General features: G+C 39.3%; 1 protein-coding gene and 1 non-coding gene across 2 annotated transcripts in view; one reads left to right on the plus strand and one right to left on the minus strand.

Moving 5' to 3' along the window:
- Positions 1-234: 234 nt before the first annotated feature.
- The window catches only part of LOC127437459 (asc-type amino acid transporter 1-like), a 28,875-nt gene continuing 9,539 nt past the window's right edge, over positions 235-19,570 (minus strand). The window contains exons 4-11 of the mRNA XM_051692393.1: positions 19,284-19,409; positions 17,486-17,639; positions 15,404-15,527; positions 15,114-15,217; positions 14,552-14,648; positions 14,233-14,382; positions 3,437-3,614; positions 235-1,786 (exon numbers count right to left, since the gene is read on the minus strand). Coding sequence (XP_051548353.1) covers positions 1,665-1,786; positions 3,437-3,614; positions 14,233-14,382; positions 14,552-14,648; positions 15,114-15,217; positions 15,404-15,527; positions 17,486-17,639; positions 19,284-19,409 — 1,055 coding nt within the window. The 3' untranslated portion in view covers positions 235-1,664. The remainder of the gene's footprint in view (positions 1,787-3,436; positions 3,615-14,232; positions 14,383-14,551; positions 14,649-15,113; positions 15,218-15,403; positions 15,528-17,485; positions 17,640-19,283; positions 19,410-19,570) is intronic.
- trnat-agu (transfer RNA threonine (anticodon AGU)) lies at positions 497-570 on the plus strand. Its single transcript has one exon. It is a non-coding gene; the product is annotated as a tRNA-Thr (tRNA).

Consider the following 19,570-nt stretch of genomic DNA (forward strand, 5'->3'; position numbering starts at 1 on the left):
TGTGGTGGAACTTCAAGGGGTTCGTGATAAAGAAATGTCAAATTAAATAAATAAATATTTTGTTAAAAATAAAAAAATTACCTGTTTCAGAACGTATACAAAACAAGCCATTAAACCATTAAATGAAATCCATTATATTTACTGAAAGATTTAAACATTTCTTGAAAATGTTTTACTTCATGGAAAAAATATGGTCACAGCGGTGCAGCTGCAAAAAAAAAAAAGGCCGGGAAACCTCTGCTGTAGTGAAACAGACTCCAGCATTGACATTAATCACGATTTGCTTCGTAAATTTTTAGCAAAAACATGAGAGAAATACATATAAAATAGAGAGATTTATTGTCTTTCTTGATTTATTATATAAGTTACACTAATGCTTTAACAGTCAGTTTATTGCAGTCCAAATAAAAGCTACCACAAGATAAAATTACCGTATAGCTAATAGGCTTAATAGTCATATCTAATATAGCTAATAATTCTTTCAGTATTGGGCCGTGGCGCCGTGGCTTAGATGGTTAAAGCGCCTGTCTAGTAAACAGGAGATCCTGGGTTCGAATCCCAGCGGTGCCTTTTCTTATTTTTTTATTTTTTTTCCCCCTGACTTTATTATTTTAATTAATTTTTTTAATGATTGTAGCTAACTTAGTTACAGATTGTAATTATGCCTATAGGCCAGTATTTATTATTTTTATATTCATGTTAACTGTGCAGTAATAAAGGTTATTACATCTTGTTCACATCCAGTTAAATGCAAGCAGTCTTATTCATTGCACTGCCTTTGCAAGTCTTACAAATTATTATTACTTTTTAAAACTCACTTCACTCCAGGGCACGTTCATAAAATTTCAGCTTGTATAAACAAAAACACCCAAGGGATGGCACTGAAACTGTCACTGTCTGAAAGCACAGGTTTTGTTTTGTGTGGTATCTAAACAAATATATCAACATCCTTAACAAGACACATTTACCTGATAAGCAAAATTGCATAGGACATGTTTACTTTTTTAAAAAGTTTCATATGCACTTTTGTTTTCACTTGATTTAAGCATAAACGCCCTCCACCTCCATTCTCATCATTCCCCTTGTCAGTATTGTTAAGCAATTATTTTTTTCCATCTTGTTCCATTGTCTTGGAAAAAACAACTTTTTCTTGCAAGAATAAGAGAATAGGGATAATAAAAATAATGACAATAAAATGCCTTGATGTAACATTACAACTTCAAGCTGGAAACAAAATTGTGTATAGTGAATATTATTGTTAGAAACATTTCAAATGTATTTACATCAATGAGGCATGCATAGTTTGTGTAAATTGTTATGTTGTGTTCAAGAAACTACAAGTGAATAATCATGCAAAAGAGAAGAGAGATACTGTACACATCCCATACGTCAACACAGGAATGTCAATTGCAAATGAACCCCAGTAGCAAATTTAAGGGTTGAAACACTGAAGCCAATTTTCTGGTCCTGTAAAAACATACCTAACAAATGAAAAGTGAAACAGTTTAAAGACACAATCCATAATTGCTGAAGTGGTGCCACTGGAAACAAACACTCAGAGTCCCCATTGAAATAAATGAGGCAGTTATTGTTTGATTTCCCCTACAAGCCTTTGTAGATGCCCTTTTAAGCAAATAAACAGGCAAATTAAATTAATACAAAATTCAAAGTGGTCCTGAAGCCTTGCTCGTGAAGGAAGATTTGTCAGTCCATTCTGTGACTTCTATGGGATCAATTTGTGGGAAAACAACAAAAAACACCCTCTGTCCCAGGTACGTAGCCCACTCTGTAACAAAGATTACATACTTAGATTATACTTTTAATGCTCAAACACATGAATCATTTCACGAACTTCATTTTTGACAATCGTTTGATGGATTAGTTCATCCAAAAATGAAAACTGGCATGATTTTGTTCCAAAACTGCATTACTTTCTTTCATCCATAAAACACAAAAGATTGCTGTTTTCCATGGAATGAAAGCACACAAAGACAGGTCACTGTCAATGTCCAAAAAAAAAAAAAAAAAAGCATACAAAAACACAATAAAAGTAGTCCATATGCATAAATTATCAAAGAATATATATATATATATATACACTGCCTAGCCAAAAATAAAGTGGCCATTTGGATTTAAATGAGCAGATATTTAAGAGCCTATGATTGGATCATTATTTTAGTGATTTATATATTTCAGCTGTCAACATTTCTTTTAACCTTATCTGATGCAGTGTGTAGCTTCTCATTTCTTAAACCATGTCAGAAGACGTATCCCGTGGTTGTGGAAAAGATGTTACTGTGTTTCACAAGGGGCAAATTATTGGCCTGCATCAAGCAAAGAAAACAAGTAAGGAGATCGCTGAAATCACTGGAACTGGATTAAGAACTGTACAACGCATTATTAAAACCATCAGTGTGTGAACCATCAGCTTCACAGAAGAAATATGGTCGGAAAAAAATCTTGAATGATCGTGATCGTAGATCACTAAAATTCTTGGTGCAGTCACATCGTAAAAAATCGACAATAGAACTCATGGCTATGTTTAATAGTGAAAGTAAGAGCATTTCCACATGCACAAGAACTTACAAGATTGGGACTAAACAGCTGTGTGGCCACAAGAAAGCCACTTGTTGAAAAAACTACTTCAATTTGCTAGGGAGCGTAAAGATTGGACTGTGGAGCAATGGAAAAAGGTCATGTGGTCTGATGAGTCCAGATTTACCCTATTCCAAAGCGATGGATGCATCAGGGTAAGAAGGGAAGCGCATGAAGCGATGCAGCCGTCATGCATAATGCCCACTGTGCAAGCATCTGGAGACAGTGTTATGATCTAGGGTTGCTTCAATTGGTCAGATCTAGGCTCAGCAATGTTATGCAGTAATAAAATGAAGTCAGCTGACTACCTGAATGTACTGAATGACCAGGTTATCCCATCAATGGATTTTTTTCTTCTCTGATGTCATGGACATATTCCAGTATGACAATGCCAAGATTCATCGGGCTCAAATTGTGAAAGAGTGGTTCAGGGAGCATGAGGAATCATTTGTACATGAACTGGCCACCACAGAGTCCTGACCTTAACGCCATTGAAAGTCTTTGGGATGTGCTGGAGAAGACTTTACGGAGTGGTTCGACTCTCTCGCCATCAATACAAGGTCTTGGCCAAAAATGAATGCAACTATGGATGGAAATAAATTTTATGACGTTGCATAAGTTTGTTGAAACAATGTCACGACAAATGCACGCCGTAATCAAAGCTAAAGGCGGTCCAACGAAATATTAGAGTGGCCACACAGTGTGTGTGTGTGTGTGTGTGTGTGTGATATATATATATATATATATATATATATATATATATATATATATATATATATATACTGTACCTATACTGAACAATAATTGAAATAAAATATTCAATCTCCCCAGTGAAACTTACCAATAAAGTCATATATGCATTTTGGCTTGTGTTGCCAGTAAACTCCAAGGAAATAGACGGGCACTCCAGTGAGCATGATGACCAGCCCTACACCACACACCAACGGCTCTGAGTGTAGACTGAAGCCCAGCAGCAGAGCCCAGAACAGCAGGTATGCCACTGGAACCAAAAGACTCACCTGATCAGAGAATAGACAGGGAAACTTTATTGATCCATGAGTGCAATTCAAGAAATACACTGGTGTTTGTACATTGCTGTGTTTTGCCACATGCTGATCATCAAGAGTCCACAGCTATTCAAAGGATAAATGGCTTTTAAATGAACTCAGAGTTACTATAGACCAAATACGGTATTAATGAAATTAGAAGTGTCAGCCCAAAACAAAATGCAATATTTTAATAACATTTCTGCCAGACAATTAAGTAATTAAATTGTCATTCAGTCATTACAAACTGCCTATTTTACTGTATTACAGTAATGCATTGTTAAATCATCATGAAATAATGTAACAAAATAAAGATAAAAGACAGAAATCTAAAGATTGGTTTCATTTTTATTAGCACTTTAAGAATATTTTTTTTAAGGAAGGATTGAATTTAAGGAAGTATTTTTCCCATTATTATTATAATTTTTTTTCAATAGGGATTTCATCAAATCCTTCATAAAAGAGTGGAAAAATATTAGAAAATTGAAAAAAGACAAAAGACTTTCCATCTTTAATGAGGGAATTAACAACAATCCCATGAGGCATTGCAAATGACGTAATCAAATTAAAAGCGATGGAAAAATATAAAAACGAATGATTTAAAAGTTGTTGATTATAAGTATATATTTTAATTTTATTACAAAATATTAAGATATACAGTATCCAAATATATAAGTAGTTTGGGAGGGTCAGGAGACTGACTCGACCGACTCGACGTACATATACATCATGATGGCGCCGCGGATGGTCGCCTTGGTGTGGAGCGCTTCTATTGTTTTGTAGTTTTTGTTTGTTTGTCCTGTGTTTAGTAATCTTTTTCCAGTCAGTTTTAACAGAGACGAACTGCTGAACATTCGACAGCATATACCAGACAATCTTTTCCCGGATTTTGAATATTCGGACGTTTTGTTTGACATTCTAGTCAGAGGCGCGGCTGTGTTGTTTAAACGCACTATGAGACGCAGGCGAGGGAGACGAGCAGGCCCGCTGGTCAAACTCCGTCAGCGCAGCTTTTAAACAACGCTGCTGAGCATTCATCTAGCGAATCTCCGCTCTCTCCCTAACGAAACGGACGAACTACATCTCCTCACCCGCACAAACAAGGACCTTTCAAACTCTGCTGCCTTGTGCTTCACAGAAACCTGGCTGAGTGAAGCCATTCTGGACAGCGCGTTACATCTGCCGGGCTTTCAGCTGTTCAGAGCAGATCGCATCGCGGAGTTAACGGGGAAAACGAGAGGCGGTGGAACATGCTTTTACATCAATGAAAGTTGGTGTACAGATGTAACAACGTTAAAGAGCATGTGCTGTCCTAATTTGGAAGCGCTCTTTGTTAACTGTAAGCCTTTCTACTCGCCACGGGTATTTTCCTCGTTTATTCTGGTGAGTGTGTATATTGCATCAAACGCGTGTTTGAAAGCTGCCCTGCAACAGCTGGCTGATCAAATCACAGACACGGAACAACAATACCCAGACTCAGTTATTATTATTCTTGGGGATTTTAACAAAGCAAACCTCACACGTGAACTGCTCAAATACAAACAGCACATTACATGCCCAACCAGAGACAGAAATATACTGGATCATTGCTACACAACAATAACGGATGCATATCGCTCATTCCCTAGAGTAGCTTTGGGACTCTCTGATCACTGTCTGGTTCATCTTCTTCCAATCTACAGACAAAAATTAAAGACAAAATCTGCTAAGCCTGTATTAAGGACTGTAATGAGATGGACCAACGAAGCAGAGCTGGAACTACAAGCCTGCTTTGACTGCACTGATTGGAGTGTTTTTGAGGCTGCAGACACCAATCTGGACGAGCTCACAGATACTGTTACATCATATATCAGTTTCTGTGAGGATATGTGCATTCCTACTAGGACTATTTAACATTTAACAACGACAAACTATGGTTTACAGCAGAACTCAGGCAGCTTCGTCAGGCCAAAGAGGATGCTTACAGAGTTGGGGATAAAGTCTTGTACAATCAGGCCAGGAACACACTGAATAAGGGAATCAGAGTGGCAAAAAGAAGATAATCTGAGAAGCTGAAAAACAAGTTTTCAGCTAACGACCCTGCATCAGTGTGGAGTGGCATGAAACAACTTACGAATTACAGGACTCCTGCCCCCAACCCTGTGGTGGACCAACAACTGGCTGATGACCTGAATGTGTTCTACTGTAGATTTGAAAGGCCCAACCTCACACCCCACACCCACTCTGACCTTCACTTCACACAAACACCAACACCTCCTGCAAACCCCCTCCTCCCCCCTACTGCTACTCAACCTGCACTTAAGATCTGTGAAGATGATATGAGCCGCGTCTTTCGACAACAAAGGATAAGGAAAGCACAGGGCCCAAATGGCGTTTTACCTGCATGTCTTAGATCCTGTGCTAACCAGCTGGCCCCCATCTTCACACAGATTTTCAATAGATCACTGGAGCAGTGTGAAGTCCCATGCTGCTTCAAATGATCAATCATTATTCCTGTCCCAAAGAAACCAAAAATCACAGGACTTAATGACTACAGACCTGTCACCCTGACATCTGTGGTCATGAAATCATTTGAGAGACTGGTGTTGGCCCACCTGAAGAACATCACTGGACCCTTTCTAGATCCCCTTCAATTTGCTTATCGAGCAAACAGGTCTGTGGATGATGCAGTCAACATGGGTTTGCATCATATCCTGCAACATCTGGACAGACCAGGGACATATGCAAGGATCCTTTTTGTGGACTTCAGTCGGCTTTCAACACCATCATCCCAGCTATACTCCAGAATAAATTACACCAACTCTCTGTTCCCATGTCTATCTGTCAGTGGATTACCAGCTTTCTGACAGACAGGCAGCAGATTGTGAGACAGGGGAAACTCACTTCCAGCACCTGTACAATCAGCACTGGTGTCCCCCAGGGATGTGTGCTCTCCCCACTACTCTTCTCCCTCTACACCAATGACTGCATTGCCAAGGACCCCTCTGTCAAGCTCCTGAAGTTTGCAGACGACACCACTGTCATCGGCCTCATCCGAGATGACGATGAGTCTACATACAGAAGGGAGGTTAAACAGCTGGCTGTCTGGTGCAGTCAAAACAACCTTGAGCTGAACATGCTCAAAACGGTGGAGATGATTGTGGACTTTAGGAGGAACACCCCAACACTGACCCCCCTCACCATTCTAAACAGCACTGTGGCAGCAGTGGAGTCATTCAGGTTACTGGGCACTACCATCTCACAGGACCTGAAGTGGGAGACCCACATTGACTCCATTGTGAAAAAGGCCCAGCAGAGGTTGTACTTCCTTCGCCAGCTGAGGAAATTCAACTTGCCACAGGCGCTGCTGATACAGTTCTACTCAGCAGTCATTGAGTCTGTCCTCTGCACTTCAATAACTGTCTGGTTTGGTTCAGCTACAAAATCAGACATCAGAAGACTACAAAGGACAGTTCGGACTGCTGAGAGGATTATTGGTTGCCCCCTGCCACCCCTTCAAGAACTATACACTTCCAGAGTGAGGAAAAAGGCTGGAAAAATCGCTCTGGACCCCACTCACCCTGCCCACTATCTTTTTGAACTGTTGCCTTCTGGCCGACGCTTCAGAGCTCTGAGCACCAGAACCGTCAGGCACAGGAACAGTTTTTTCCCTCAGGCTATCCATCTCATGAACAGTTAAATTGCCCCATTGAGCAATAACTATGTGCAATACACAGTTTAGTCTTTCTTATATATATCCAACACATCCAACCTCTTCTGCCATTTCATTCCTCTGGGGAAAAAAACAAAACAAAACAAAAACATTTGCACTGTACATAACAGATTTGTATTTACACTGTACATAACAGATTGTATTAGTTTTGCACTACCCATGTGTATGTGTGTATGTATGTGTGTGTGTGTCTGTACGTATGTGTATAATTATTTTTTATTTTTTGTTTTTTTATTATCTATGTCTTGCTGCTGTTTTTGTATTGTTTTTGTATGGTTGTACACTGGAAGCTCCTGTCACCAAGACAAATTCCTTGTATGTGTAAGCATACTTGGCAATAAAGCTGATTCTGATTCTGATCACTCACAGTGCGTCATGGGAGTGGGTAGGCGCTGCAGAGCTCTTTTGGGAAGTTTTGTATATTGGATCCTCTGATTGGTGGATCTCTCTTCAGGATCATGGGTAATGTAGTTCTTCACCAGAAATCCCGAAATTAAACACTATGTTTTAAAATCAAATTGAAATAACGTGGATTGCTGGCTTCAGCAGAAGCATATACCATCAATTAACAGTCTCTGGGGGGAGTCACGTGATGCCATGCGAGTTTCGGATGTGTGAACGGCGAGCTCTGCACACTTTGATAGTTTTGATTCTTTTAATGATGTAAAACAGTGAGATTTGACACACCCTGATCCATAACTGTTCTAGGAAGACAACATGTCAAAGAATTCAAAATCCTCGGACTCTGGAGACATTAAAAGACACGTATGTGCTCCAGCTGATGCCCTCCTGGAGGCCTCAGACCAGGGAGTCAATTTGGCCGGAGAGGTGAAAGAGATTCAGCACGAACTGCTGAACGTATCGGCAATGCTGACGAAGGTCGTTGCTGACTTGGAGGATCTTGCTGCAATACGTCGATCGATCACTGCCATGGAGACAAAATTCACTGAGATGGTTACAAGAGTGGCAGATGTCGAAAAATGGATCGATTATCTGGAGTCATCGGAAAGGGAATTAGCTGCTAATCTGCTAGTGACCAAAGCAGACTTGGAGTGTGTCTGGGAAAAGTTGGAAGATATGGAAAATCATAGTCGGCGGAACAACGTCCGAGTTGTTGGAATTCCTGAGCGAGCAGAGGGTCAGAATATGGTGAAATTTCTGGACAGGCTCCTTCCAAGTCTACTTGACATAACAGGCCATAGGCTGGAAATCGAGCGAGCTCACAGAGTTCTGGCTCAGAGAGCCGGGAAGGGAGACAGGCCCCGATCAATTCTGGCAAAATTTCTGGGCTCATCCGATAAAGATCTCGTGTTTGTTTTGTGGAATAACACTCCTTCGGGACAGTGTTGTGGATAAATCTGCATGTTTTTTTGTGCTCATGCCTCCTATTGGTTGGAGTTTGTTTTGTGGAGTATTTCTTGCAGGACATTGGAATGATTATGTCGATGGTTGAAACAACAGTTGAATGGGCTGGCTCACAGAACATTCGTTTGACTGCCCGAGGAAACTGAACAGCCTTTTTTTTCTGTTGTGCACGGGGTTAATGCACACGTTTTTCTTTTTTCTGTTTGTTTGGTTTTGGGGGAAGTTCAGGGTTTGATTGTTGCACTAATGTAGGAATGTGGTCTTTATAATTTTGTTTTTGACACACAATCTTTTTTTTCTAACATGTCAAAATGTAAAATTTTAATATGAGTGGATTGTCTCTCTCCACATGGAATGTGAATGGGTTGGGGCACCCCATAAAAAGAAGGAATGTTATTTATTTTATTAAACGTAAGAAATATGATATAGTGTTTCTTCAAGAAATGCATCTTTCCCCACAGGAAGCTGAAAAATGTGGGAAGATATGGGGTGGGCATGTTTTCTTTGTGCTGGTTCAAGTAAGAGCATGGGAGTCATTACACTGATAAGTAAATATCTACAATTCAAATGTCTCAAACAGAGTAAAGATAAATTAGGAAGAGTCTTTATTGTTTTAGCAGAAATTCATGGGCAAAATTTGATTTTGGCAAATATTTACGCACCTAACACTGATGATCAGGGCTTTTTTATAGATCTTGAAGGGATGTTGCAAGCTGCTGGCACCCCTCATGATATAATACTGGGAGGAGACTTTAATCTATTGATGGACTCAGTCCTTGATCATAGTAAAGCAAAAGTGTGTAAGCCCCCTAGAACAACATTGACGCTTCACAGGATGTGTAAAAATCTTGGTCTTACAGATATTTGGAGACTTTTGAACCCATCTGGTAGGGATTTTACATTCTTTTCATCAGTCCATAAGATTTATTCTAGAATATAATTTTTATATATCTAAGTCCCTAATTTCATCTGTTGTTGATTGCTCAATTGGAAACATATAAGTCTCAGATCACGCCCTGGTGAGTTTAGAGATGTTGCCACATACGGAGAAAAATAAATAATATAGTAGCCACTTTAATGTATCCCTTTTGCAAAATCCTGAATTCCAACAAATATTAAAGGCTGAAATTAATGTTTACATGGAGACCAACTGGTCCTCAGTATCCTCTGTGTGCGTGGCTTGGGAGGCACTTAAGGCGTTTTTTAGGGGTCGGATCATACAGTAGGCCTCATTCATCAAAAAATCCAAAGCACGAGAACTCATGGAGTTGGAAGAGAATATTAAAAGTTCCGAGGCAGAGCTGAAGCGGCGAATGTCGTCTGATGGCCTCAGAGAATTGACCCGATTGAAATATATATATAATACTATATTGTCACGGAAGGTGGAGTTTTGGCTATTCAGGGCAAGACAGTCATACTTTGAGTCAGGGGACAAAGCAGGGAAGACTTTGGCTAGATATATAAAGCAGAGAGAGTCTTTTTCTACCATTCCCTCAGTGAAATCTGCTGGTGGTGAAATTTTTACCTCGGCTATTGATATTAATCAGTGGCGGGCCATGCATTTTATGTCTAGGCCTTCAGTGTGATTCATGCCATTAAGAAAACACAGTTTCACAATGAATATGACACCCTATGCCTTTGGGCATCATACATTTATGTCACAGTTAACTAGTAATACCAATTGACATTTAAAAACACGTACACGCACGAAAGCCAGAACTTGAAATGACACTTAATGCTCAAGCAAGCCTAATTTTTAACTGTAGCATGACTGTTTATGAAATGAACGTCTCCCGAACAGACCTTCAAAAATCATAATTTTTCATATGAATCTACCAAGGAGGTCTATAATACCTGGAAAAATCTATCTAATAATATTTGCGATTTAAATGTTGCTTGCAATAAATTACGTTTCGTCAGGGTACACGGTTATGCTGCGTTCCATTCAAGTGGGATGTGGGATATTCCTACTTGATATCTCCGACCATAAATGCATTCCATTCCCCGATATTCGGAAGATGATGTTTAAGGAAACAAAACTGCAATGCTCCTGTTAGCTTAGCAGGGATTTGACTCTCATTAGCAGCTGCAGTGCTAGCATTTGTGCTACAGGTGTACGATTATCAAAATAGATTATAATGTTTTATACACCTGTTTTTGCAGGCGTTTGTTAAACAAGCTTTAATATCATGTAATGTGGAAACTAAATCATTTATCGATATTCTTAATAAAGTGAATGTTTATCACTTACTTTGTATATCTCCCTGAGTGTCGACATGCTTGTGTGACATCATGCACCTGCATCTGTGGGAGCTGAGAATTTCTGCACGAGCCTACAAGTTGTAATTCTGACTTCACTATGCATTTCATTGTACTTTTTCTAGTAGGAAGTTGTAAAATCTGACTTTCCGAGTTGAATGGAACGCAGCACTACTTTTCAAAACTTGATCCGACACTGAATGCTCAAGCAGCCTAATTTACACTTAGAAAACTCCTGATGTTGTTATAACAATGCAAAAAGCATGAAAATCAGTCCTCCTTTCCTGTTTAATAAATTAAGCAATCACACGGTCATGCATAACATCTCATGTGTTTAAATCCATAAGGATCTCTTTCTCAATGGCAATACCAGCAGTGATGACAGCCGATTCGTCAGCAAGATCTCTCGCTCTTCGCTTTCAAATTACATCACTTAAAGCGTGATTGCGTCACTCAAGGCCAGCTAGAAGGCCTCGACCGGGACATATCCTAAAGATCACACCCACCAAGAACAAATAAATCAATCTGATTGGTTGATGAATCTGACAATCTGACTTTTGTTTCCCATTCATTTGCACTGTTGAGGGATTCTGAAGAAATTCTGAAGGCCTGACGGGGTGGAGCTCAGACTCACGCGCTGCTTCGGGCATGCGATTTGTGAAACAGTTGTCACACTTTGCTAGTAAGCATCAAGGAATAAATTCTGACTGGATAAACTTTTCGCTTTTCTCTGTTTGTAGATTAATTAAGAGTGGAAAGCGATTAAAAATACATAGGCAAAAAGGTGATTGAGAATGAAAGGATGAAAAATATTTATTTATTTGTCATGTTAGGCCAGCAGAGAAGGCTTTGCTGGCCCTGAGAATTCGCCACTGATATTAATAATGCTTTTAAAGAATTCTATCTTGATCTCTATAGTTCCACGTCTTCGTCAACTGATGAAGATGTTAGAAACTTTGTGGAACCATTAGAACTCCCTAAACTGACGAATGAGCAAAAAAATTCTCTTGATTCTGAGATAAACTTGGAGGAAATTGGCGAGGTAATTAAGGCCTTGCCTACAGGCACGGCTCTGGGGCCAGATTGTTTTGCCACTGAATTTTTTAGATCTTATGCTACAGAACTGGATCCACTTTTGCTAGAAATTTAAACGGAATCATTAAAGAACAGAAAGCTTCCACCAACCATGACGCAAGCCCGGATCAGTCTGATTCTTAAAAAGGACAAAGATCCAGCTAGATGTAAAAATATTGTCAAAACTTTTGGCTAACCGATTAAGTAAAGTTATGACATCTCTTATACATATAGATCAGGTGGGGTTTATTTGGGGCCACAGCTCTTCTGATAACATTAGGCATTTCATCAATATCACGTGGTCAGTGGTGAACGATCAGACTCCGGTCACTGCCATCTCACTTGACGCCGAAAAGGCATTTGATATGGTAGAATGGGATTATCTTTCTATAATTAAGGGAATATATGGGTTTGGGAATACTTTTATTGGATGGATTAAGTTACTTTATAGACATCTGGTAGCAGCGGTACAAACAAATGGATTCATTTCAGATTATTTTAATCTGGATAGGGGCACCCGGCAGGGTTGCCCTCCTTCCCCCTTATTGTTCTGTCTTGCCCTGGAACCATTAGCAGCCACGAAAGGATGATGATTTTCCAGGGGTGATGGCGGGAGGTGTGGCGCATAAGCTTTTGCTTTACGCAGATTATATTTTATTATTCGTCTCTGACCCCACTAGATCTACGCCTTACCTCCACAGAATTATTAATTCCTTTTCTAAATTCTCAGGATACAGAGTTATTTGGTCTAAATCCGAAGCTTTGGCTCTGACAGCGTACTGCCCGGTAATGGCTTTTAAGCCAGGCGCCTTCCAGTGGCCCAAACAGGGCATTAAGTATTTGGGTATTTTCGAGCGATGTGGGCAGGTGGGCTTCATTACATTTATCTATGATTGGGAAGGTTAATGTTATTAAAATGAATTGTATTCCAAAATTCAACTACCTGCTACAATATCTCCCTATAGATGTCCCCCTCGCTTATTTCAAGCAATTTGATAGCATAGCGAAGTCCTTCATTTGGAATGGTAAACATCCCAGATTACATTTCAGTAAACTGCATAGGCCAATTGGCAAAGGTGGGCTAGGCCTACCCAAGATTTTGTTTTATTATTATGCATTCGGTCTCAGACATTTGGCCCATTGGTCGCTTCCACCTGAGAGAGCCCCTCCAGGTTTTGTATTGAATAGGAAGTTCTTGCCCCTATTTCGCCATTGCAAAGCCTTTCTATCAAACTAACCGGAGAAGCTAAGTTACACCCCGTTATCTCAAATTTGCACTCGGTATGTACAAAAGTGTCCAGAGTGTTTAATTCAGACATTTATTTAAATGTTGCCTCGAGCATATGGCTGAAACCAAAATTATGTTTTAATAAGTCCCCTTTCTGCTGGACAGAGTGGATTGTGAGGGAGGTTAATACGCTCGGTGACCTACAGTGCATCCGGAAAGTATTCACAGCGCTTCACTTTTTCCACATTTTGTTATGTTACAGCCTTATTCGAAAATGGATGAAATTCATTATTTTCCTCAAAATTCTAATTCTAAAAATTTCAAAATTTTGTTTTTTTATTTTTAATAAATTTGCAAAGATTTCAAACAAACTTCTTTCACGTTGTCATTATGAGGTATTGTTTGTAGAATTTTGAGGAAAATAATGAATTTAATCCATTTTGGAATAAGGCTGTAACATAACAAAATGTGGAAAAAGTGAAGCGCTGTGAATACTTTCCGGATGCACTGTATATGAGAGTGGAGTGTTGAGATCCTTTGAAAATATGGTTCAACATTTTGGGATTCCCAGGTCTCAAGTCTTTAGGGAGGGATATATAATTTGATATAACTTGATTCTGTGTGTGTATGTTATGTTCCTTCAATATTGTGTTTTTTTTTTTAATCAATAAAATGTTAATATAAAAAATTAACAGCCTCTGAGCTCACGGTAGGTCTGTATTTAATGGTATATAAGTTATCTTTAACAATACATTTGCCTATAGAGAAATTCAATGGGATTTCTACTTCTTGAACCACACTGTTGTGCTCTATTGCAGCAAACCAGATGAATATGCTGCATACACTGTATTTATGCACCATTTTGTTTTACTATGTAAACTTAATCTACAGTACTTCAGTGACATGTACATATGTAACACAAAGTGCCTTTTTACACAATTTGTACGTAATACCTTGATGGGTCTGTATAAATTTGGCTTCTTCCATCTGTAGTAGAGCAGACCAGCTATAGTAACTCCATAAGAGAGGTAGTTGATGAAAGACACATAGTTTATAAGGTTGTGAGTTTCTCCAATGCACAAGATTACAATTGTGGCAGTGCACTGAAAGACAAGGAAAAACAGCAAAAAGAGAGAAAGAATAGGAGAGAAAGAATTTAATGGGAACCAATTAGAACAAGCTGCACTTTGAGAAATAAAATAACTTGTTTGGTACTATTACAAAATATATTCTACTGTTTTTGCTCTTTTATGAAAAGATAATGTGGCATACACAAACAAGCAAAGCTGGGATCGGTGTGCAGTTCTTAAAGTGGATCATAGCCAGAAGGCTGGGTAAATGCCCTTCCCTTGCCCCGGAAAAACACAACCTGTATGTAGCCACACACAAACACAATACACAATACACTCATTATTCTTTAATTTATAATATTTTAAATTTTTTGACATTTTTATACATTTTATAACAAGACTTACAAGTCTAAAATGGCTACATTGGCCTTAAAGCTGTTATTAATTAAGCCTCTAATGCATGAATTTTTAAATGACAAGGGAAAAATATCTTAAAGGAACAGTTCACCCAAAAATGAAAATTCTGTCATCATTTACTCACCCTCATGTCATTCCAAAGTTGTGACTTTCTATCTACCATGCAACAAAATAAAGGTGAGTAAATGATGAGTAAATTATCATTTTTTAATGTTTCATTTTACTTCAAAACAAGAATAAAATCAGTTCCACTGCCGTGGACACCCTAAATGAGAGGGTTAAAATGACAAAAAAACAAAAAAAAACCTTTTCATTAGGAAAAGGTGCAAAGCAGGAACTGCACTCACCTGGAGGAGGTGAAGAGGTAGCCATTGATACCGCCAAAAGTGGAGAGTGCCACAGAGATAGGCATGATGGTGGAAAACATCCCAAGGAGTTTCTCACCGAACGTCTATAAGTCATGACAAAGATTTAGCGTATCACCAACAGGATTAAAACTTGAATTATAGTACTACTAATTAGGATAGGTAATTATACACACGTGCAAAATAATTCAAATCAATAATGAATAATAATTATTAAAAGTTATTTATGTTAAATAATTTGAGGATCTGATGCATCAAGGGCCTGTACTTACAACTGCCACTGCGTTAGATGAGAGCAGCTCCTCAGGAGACATTGAGGAGAAATACGCAATGTTTGTGAGAGTGTACACACATGTCACCAATGGAATTGAGATGTAAATGGCTCGTGGCAGATTCCTGTTAAAACATTTATATAAATTTGCATTTAAAACATACAGAGCATATGTGAATAAAAGCTCCTGATTAAAACATTAATCAATGCCATAAATAATATTTTTGACATCACAACTGATTTGAACAAGCAATGTAGTGGCCACATTCTCAGGAAACGTACTGTATACCTGGTTCCCTGAAAGGAGGGAATAAGATGCTGTGTCAGTTGCTGATGCTATGGGAAACCACCCCTGATGGGCACGTCATCACGCATATAAACCGGAGCACAATATCATCACCATATCATCAGAATTTTCAAATGAAGAGAAGAGAGCGCATCTCTCAGTCCCTTTACAGCGAGAAATCAGTATTGCGGCGAGCGTACATAGCGCCTTGTTCCCTCCTTTCAGGGAACCATGGTGACAGCTGTAACCAGTATGTTTCCTTTCAAGTCGGTCACTTTTAAAATTAAAATGACAGGTTTTATGGCTCATGCATGGTTCGAAAAGATGCCGGTGCGGCAGTAGCATGCAGCAGCCGCTCTGGATCCAAAATGGTGCTATTTTTGTTTCTTAGCCCGATTTTTACGGCACATGGACATCATTCGTGTCTACCATTGTTCGTGTCTACCATTGTCAGACACTGCTACAATATAGAAATCATGCAACAACTAAGCTGCATGATGATCTGTCGGAGAAGCTACACGATCTCGGCTTGCTGCGGGGACCAGGCCTACAGACCTCGGCATCACCTGATGTCGGTGGCTGGGGGAGGGGACGTCTTAAACGGTGTGCGAGGAAGTGAAAGCGCGGCAAGAGGGCGGGGGTCCACGCTAGGTTAAAAACAAACCCTAGGTGGCCGGCTCTCCCGTTTATCCTGCTCCCTGGACAATAAATTGGACTACTTCCAAGTTCAGCAGACTATGCGGCGTGAGTTTAGAGACTGCTGCGTCTTTGTTTTCACTGAGACGTGGCTCAGCGACAAAGTTCCAGATGCTGCCATTCATCTAGACGGGCTCACCTCGTTTCATGCCAACAGAAATGCAGCTCTGTGCGGTAAGGCTCCCGGTAGTGGCTTATGTGTTTACATCAACACGGAATGGTGCAAGAACTCGGTGCTAGTTTCTAGTTACTGCTCATCACTGGTTGAGTTTGCAAAGTGCGCACATGGCCAGAGAATCCACAGCTACTTCCAGGACAGTGGCGACACGCGGCGCATGTGGCAGTGATGCTTCCCTTCCAGATGCGCTGTACGACTTATACGCTCGGTTTGAGGCACAAAATGATGTGGCAGTGAGGAAAACCACCCCTCCTCCCAATGATCAGGTGCTATGTCTTATCACAGCTGATGTGAGGAAAACTCTATGCAGAGTCAACCCACGGAAGGCTGCTGGAACAGAAAACATTCCTGGCATTTTTTTTTTCTTTGACACTTTCTGACTTTTTTGCTCACTGTTGAGCTTGACAAAGCCATTGTAAAAAGAATGAAATACTGTTAAAGACCCTAAGAGAAATGTATCTGATATTCTAAACAACAACATACAAATTAAAATGAATGTGTTATTTTGCAAGTACTTTTGCATTACATAATAAACAGAGTTCTAGATAAACATAACATCTTTCAAACAATGTGAAGTTCAATATCTTTGACTTTTACTTTATCGATAGTAATTAATCTTGACACAAATAGAACTGTTTCAATGACCCAATAAGCAGTGTTGGGTAAATAACACAAAATTTATTTAAAAAAGTCAGTAACTGTAAACTGATTACAAGAATTAAAAATGTAATGTGTTACACTACCTTTTGACTAAAAAAGTAATTAATTAGATTACAGTAACAAATTAATTAGTAATGAATTTATATGGATTGTGAGATGTAATGGATTACACCCAACACTGCCAATAAAAATGTTCCAGCTAGTTTGGATAGCTGTTAACTTGGGCCAGTCCAGGCACGTTTTAATAGTGATATCTGACTAACCTTCTTGGATTCACCACCTCCTCTGTAACGTAGTTTAGGAAGTTCCACCCACTGAAGGCAAAGGAGGCATGAAGGAAAGCCAGAGCGATCTGCCCAATAGATGGAGCTTTATTAAACATGAATGCCACCTGTGGAGTCAGGCTCTCATAGTTACCTGAGCACACAGAAACAAATCTATTATTGGACATGTAATAAACAGACATGCATGGTCAAGGCAGGGGATGTTTTAAATGTGTGAAAAGAAATTTGCCAATTTTAGTTACAGATTGATATGATTTGTAAATCGCTTTGAATACAAGTGTAAATTAAGTGTTAAATAAATATTGGCCTCTTGACTGATTAATGCTTGTAAGACCTCCCGGGTCAGTTTGACCAGTTTCAGATTTGAACACCGATTTACATCAACTGAACTTCAACTTTTTGTCCTGAAACTTTATGACATCGTCCACAGAGTTGATCTGACACTGATGATGTAAAAATGACTAATTTTATGTTTTTTAAAAATAAGTTGTAAAGAAAAGTCCCACTGTAGTCCCTTTGGGTCAATTTGACCCAGTTAATATAAAGACTTGCAAGAAAGCTGTAAAACGGTAGTACAGTTCCAAATGTTATTCATAAGTATACTTACTTATAATACTCATAAGTGCACACACACACCCTCTCCCCACACATATGCACTCACAACCCCCCAGCCACACATATGCTCACAAACATACTGTTATTCTAGGAATATGGGCTACACAGACGGCTTTCATTGTTGTGCACTGTCTCCATGTTTACAAAAGTGTCTTCTGCTGAACGTGTTAAGATGTACCCCTCCCGCAAACGTTGACTGCGGATAATGAGGTGGCGGATGCGGCAAAATGGGCCTCCTTGGAAGTTGTGGGCCCCTGGGCTTCAGCCCGTGTAAGCCCGAGTGTTAATGCACCTCTGTTTATATACTATATTATTGTATACATGCATGATAATATTATTGTTTACATGCATAATTTGTACTATTTACAAGTATTTAAATTGAGAACAAGTACTAGAACGTACTGTCTCTTTATGAATAGCGACAGTTCAGAGGCCGTCTCAAAGAAGTGTTTTGGTTGAGCGCATATTAATGAGAGTGGAGATGAAGGGCTGTGGGGGGTGGCCACCTCAGAAGTTTTCGCCTTCCGGGGATGGATCGTTTTCATCACCCGTTGGACCCATGGTTATTTTAATCGTACCCTTTCTGTCGGACAATGTGGGCCACCCTTCTCAACCCGGGCTGCACACCCTGCACTGCCTGTAGTATCACCACTAGGGTTGCAGCATAAAGTAAATGATCAATCTTGGTATTTTAATTTGGTAATCGATAGCAAGGTCATTCAAATGGAGATTGCGATGCATCCGAAAACCATTATTTTTACCCAGTCCTATTGGGGACAGCCATTTTTTGTTATGAAAAATAACAAATTGAGCACATAATACCAAATCAAATGAAAATATGATTTTCAAAGTTCTCAAAGTTTTCAAAGCAAAAGGTGCAAAGTAGAATTTTCCTGATTTTAGCACTTCTTATTCATTTATTATAAAGGGGAAGTTAACAAGTCTGGGTAGAGCAGGCTACAAGTACAAAATTCTGGCAAATGTAACATTTAAACACAACACAAACCACGATTTTTAAAGCATTTGTTTCTTTAAAATTATTCCAGAACACCAAAAAAAAAAAAGTTTACCTAGTTGAAGAATCACCCATAAATCAGTATAATATTGGCCATCTGCCTCCCTGCTCTCTATAAATCAACATGGACATCAGTGACATTCTCACCTTCATAAATCTGCATGAGACCGACAATAATGATGAGCCCCAAAGCTAGAAGTTTCCCCACTGTAAACACATCCTGGATCCGTGTGGCCAGACGCACACTGTAGCAGTTCACCCACGTCAAAAACACTGCAAACACATACAAATACACAGACACAATGTGAACAGAATTATTACTTAATAATTAACTTAATAATAATGCATAAGGTTGTCTGACTTCAATATGAAGTTTTCCAAAGAAAATGGCTAGTGGTGTTTGTGTATGTTGTAAAAATGATAACCTGTTGTTA

The sequence above is a fragment of the Myxocyprinus asiaticus genome, chromosome 48 (genome assembly GCF_019703515.2).
Source record: "Myxocyprinus asiaticus isolate MX2 ecotype Aquarium Trade chromosome 48, UBuf_Myxa_2, whole genome shotgun sequence".
Classification (NCBI taxonomy): domain Eukaryota; kingdom Metazoa; phylum Chordata; class Actinopteri; order Cypriniformes; family Catostomidae; genus Myxocyprinus; species Myxocyprinus asiaticus.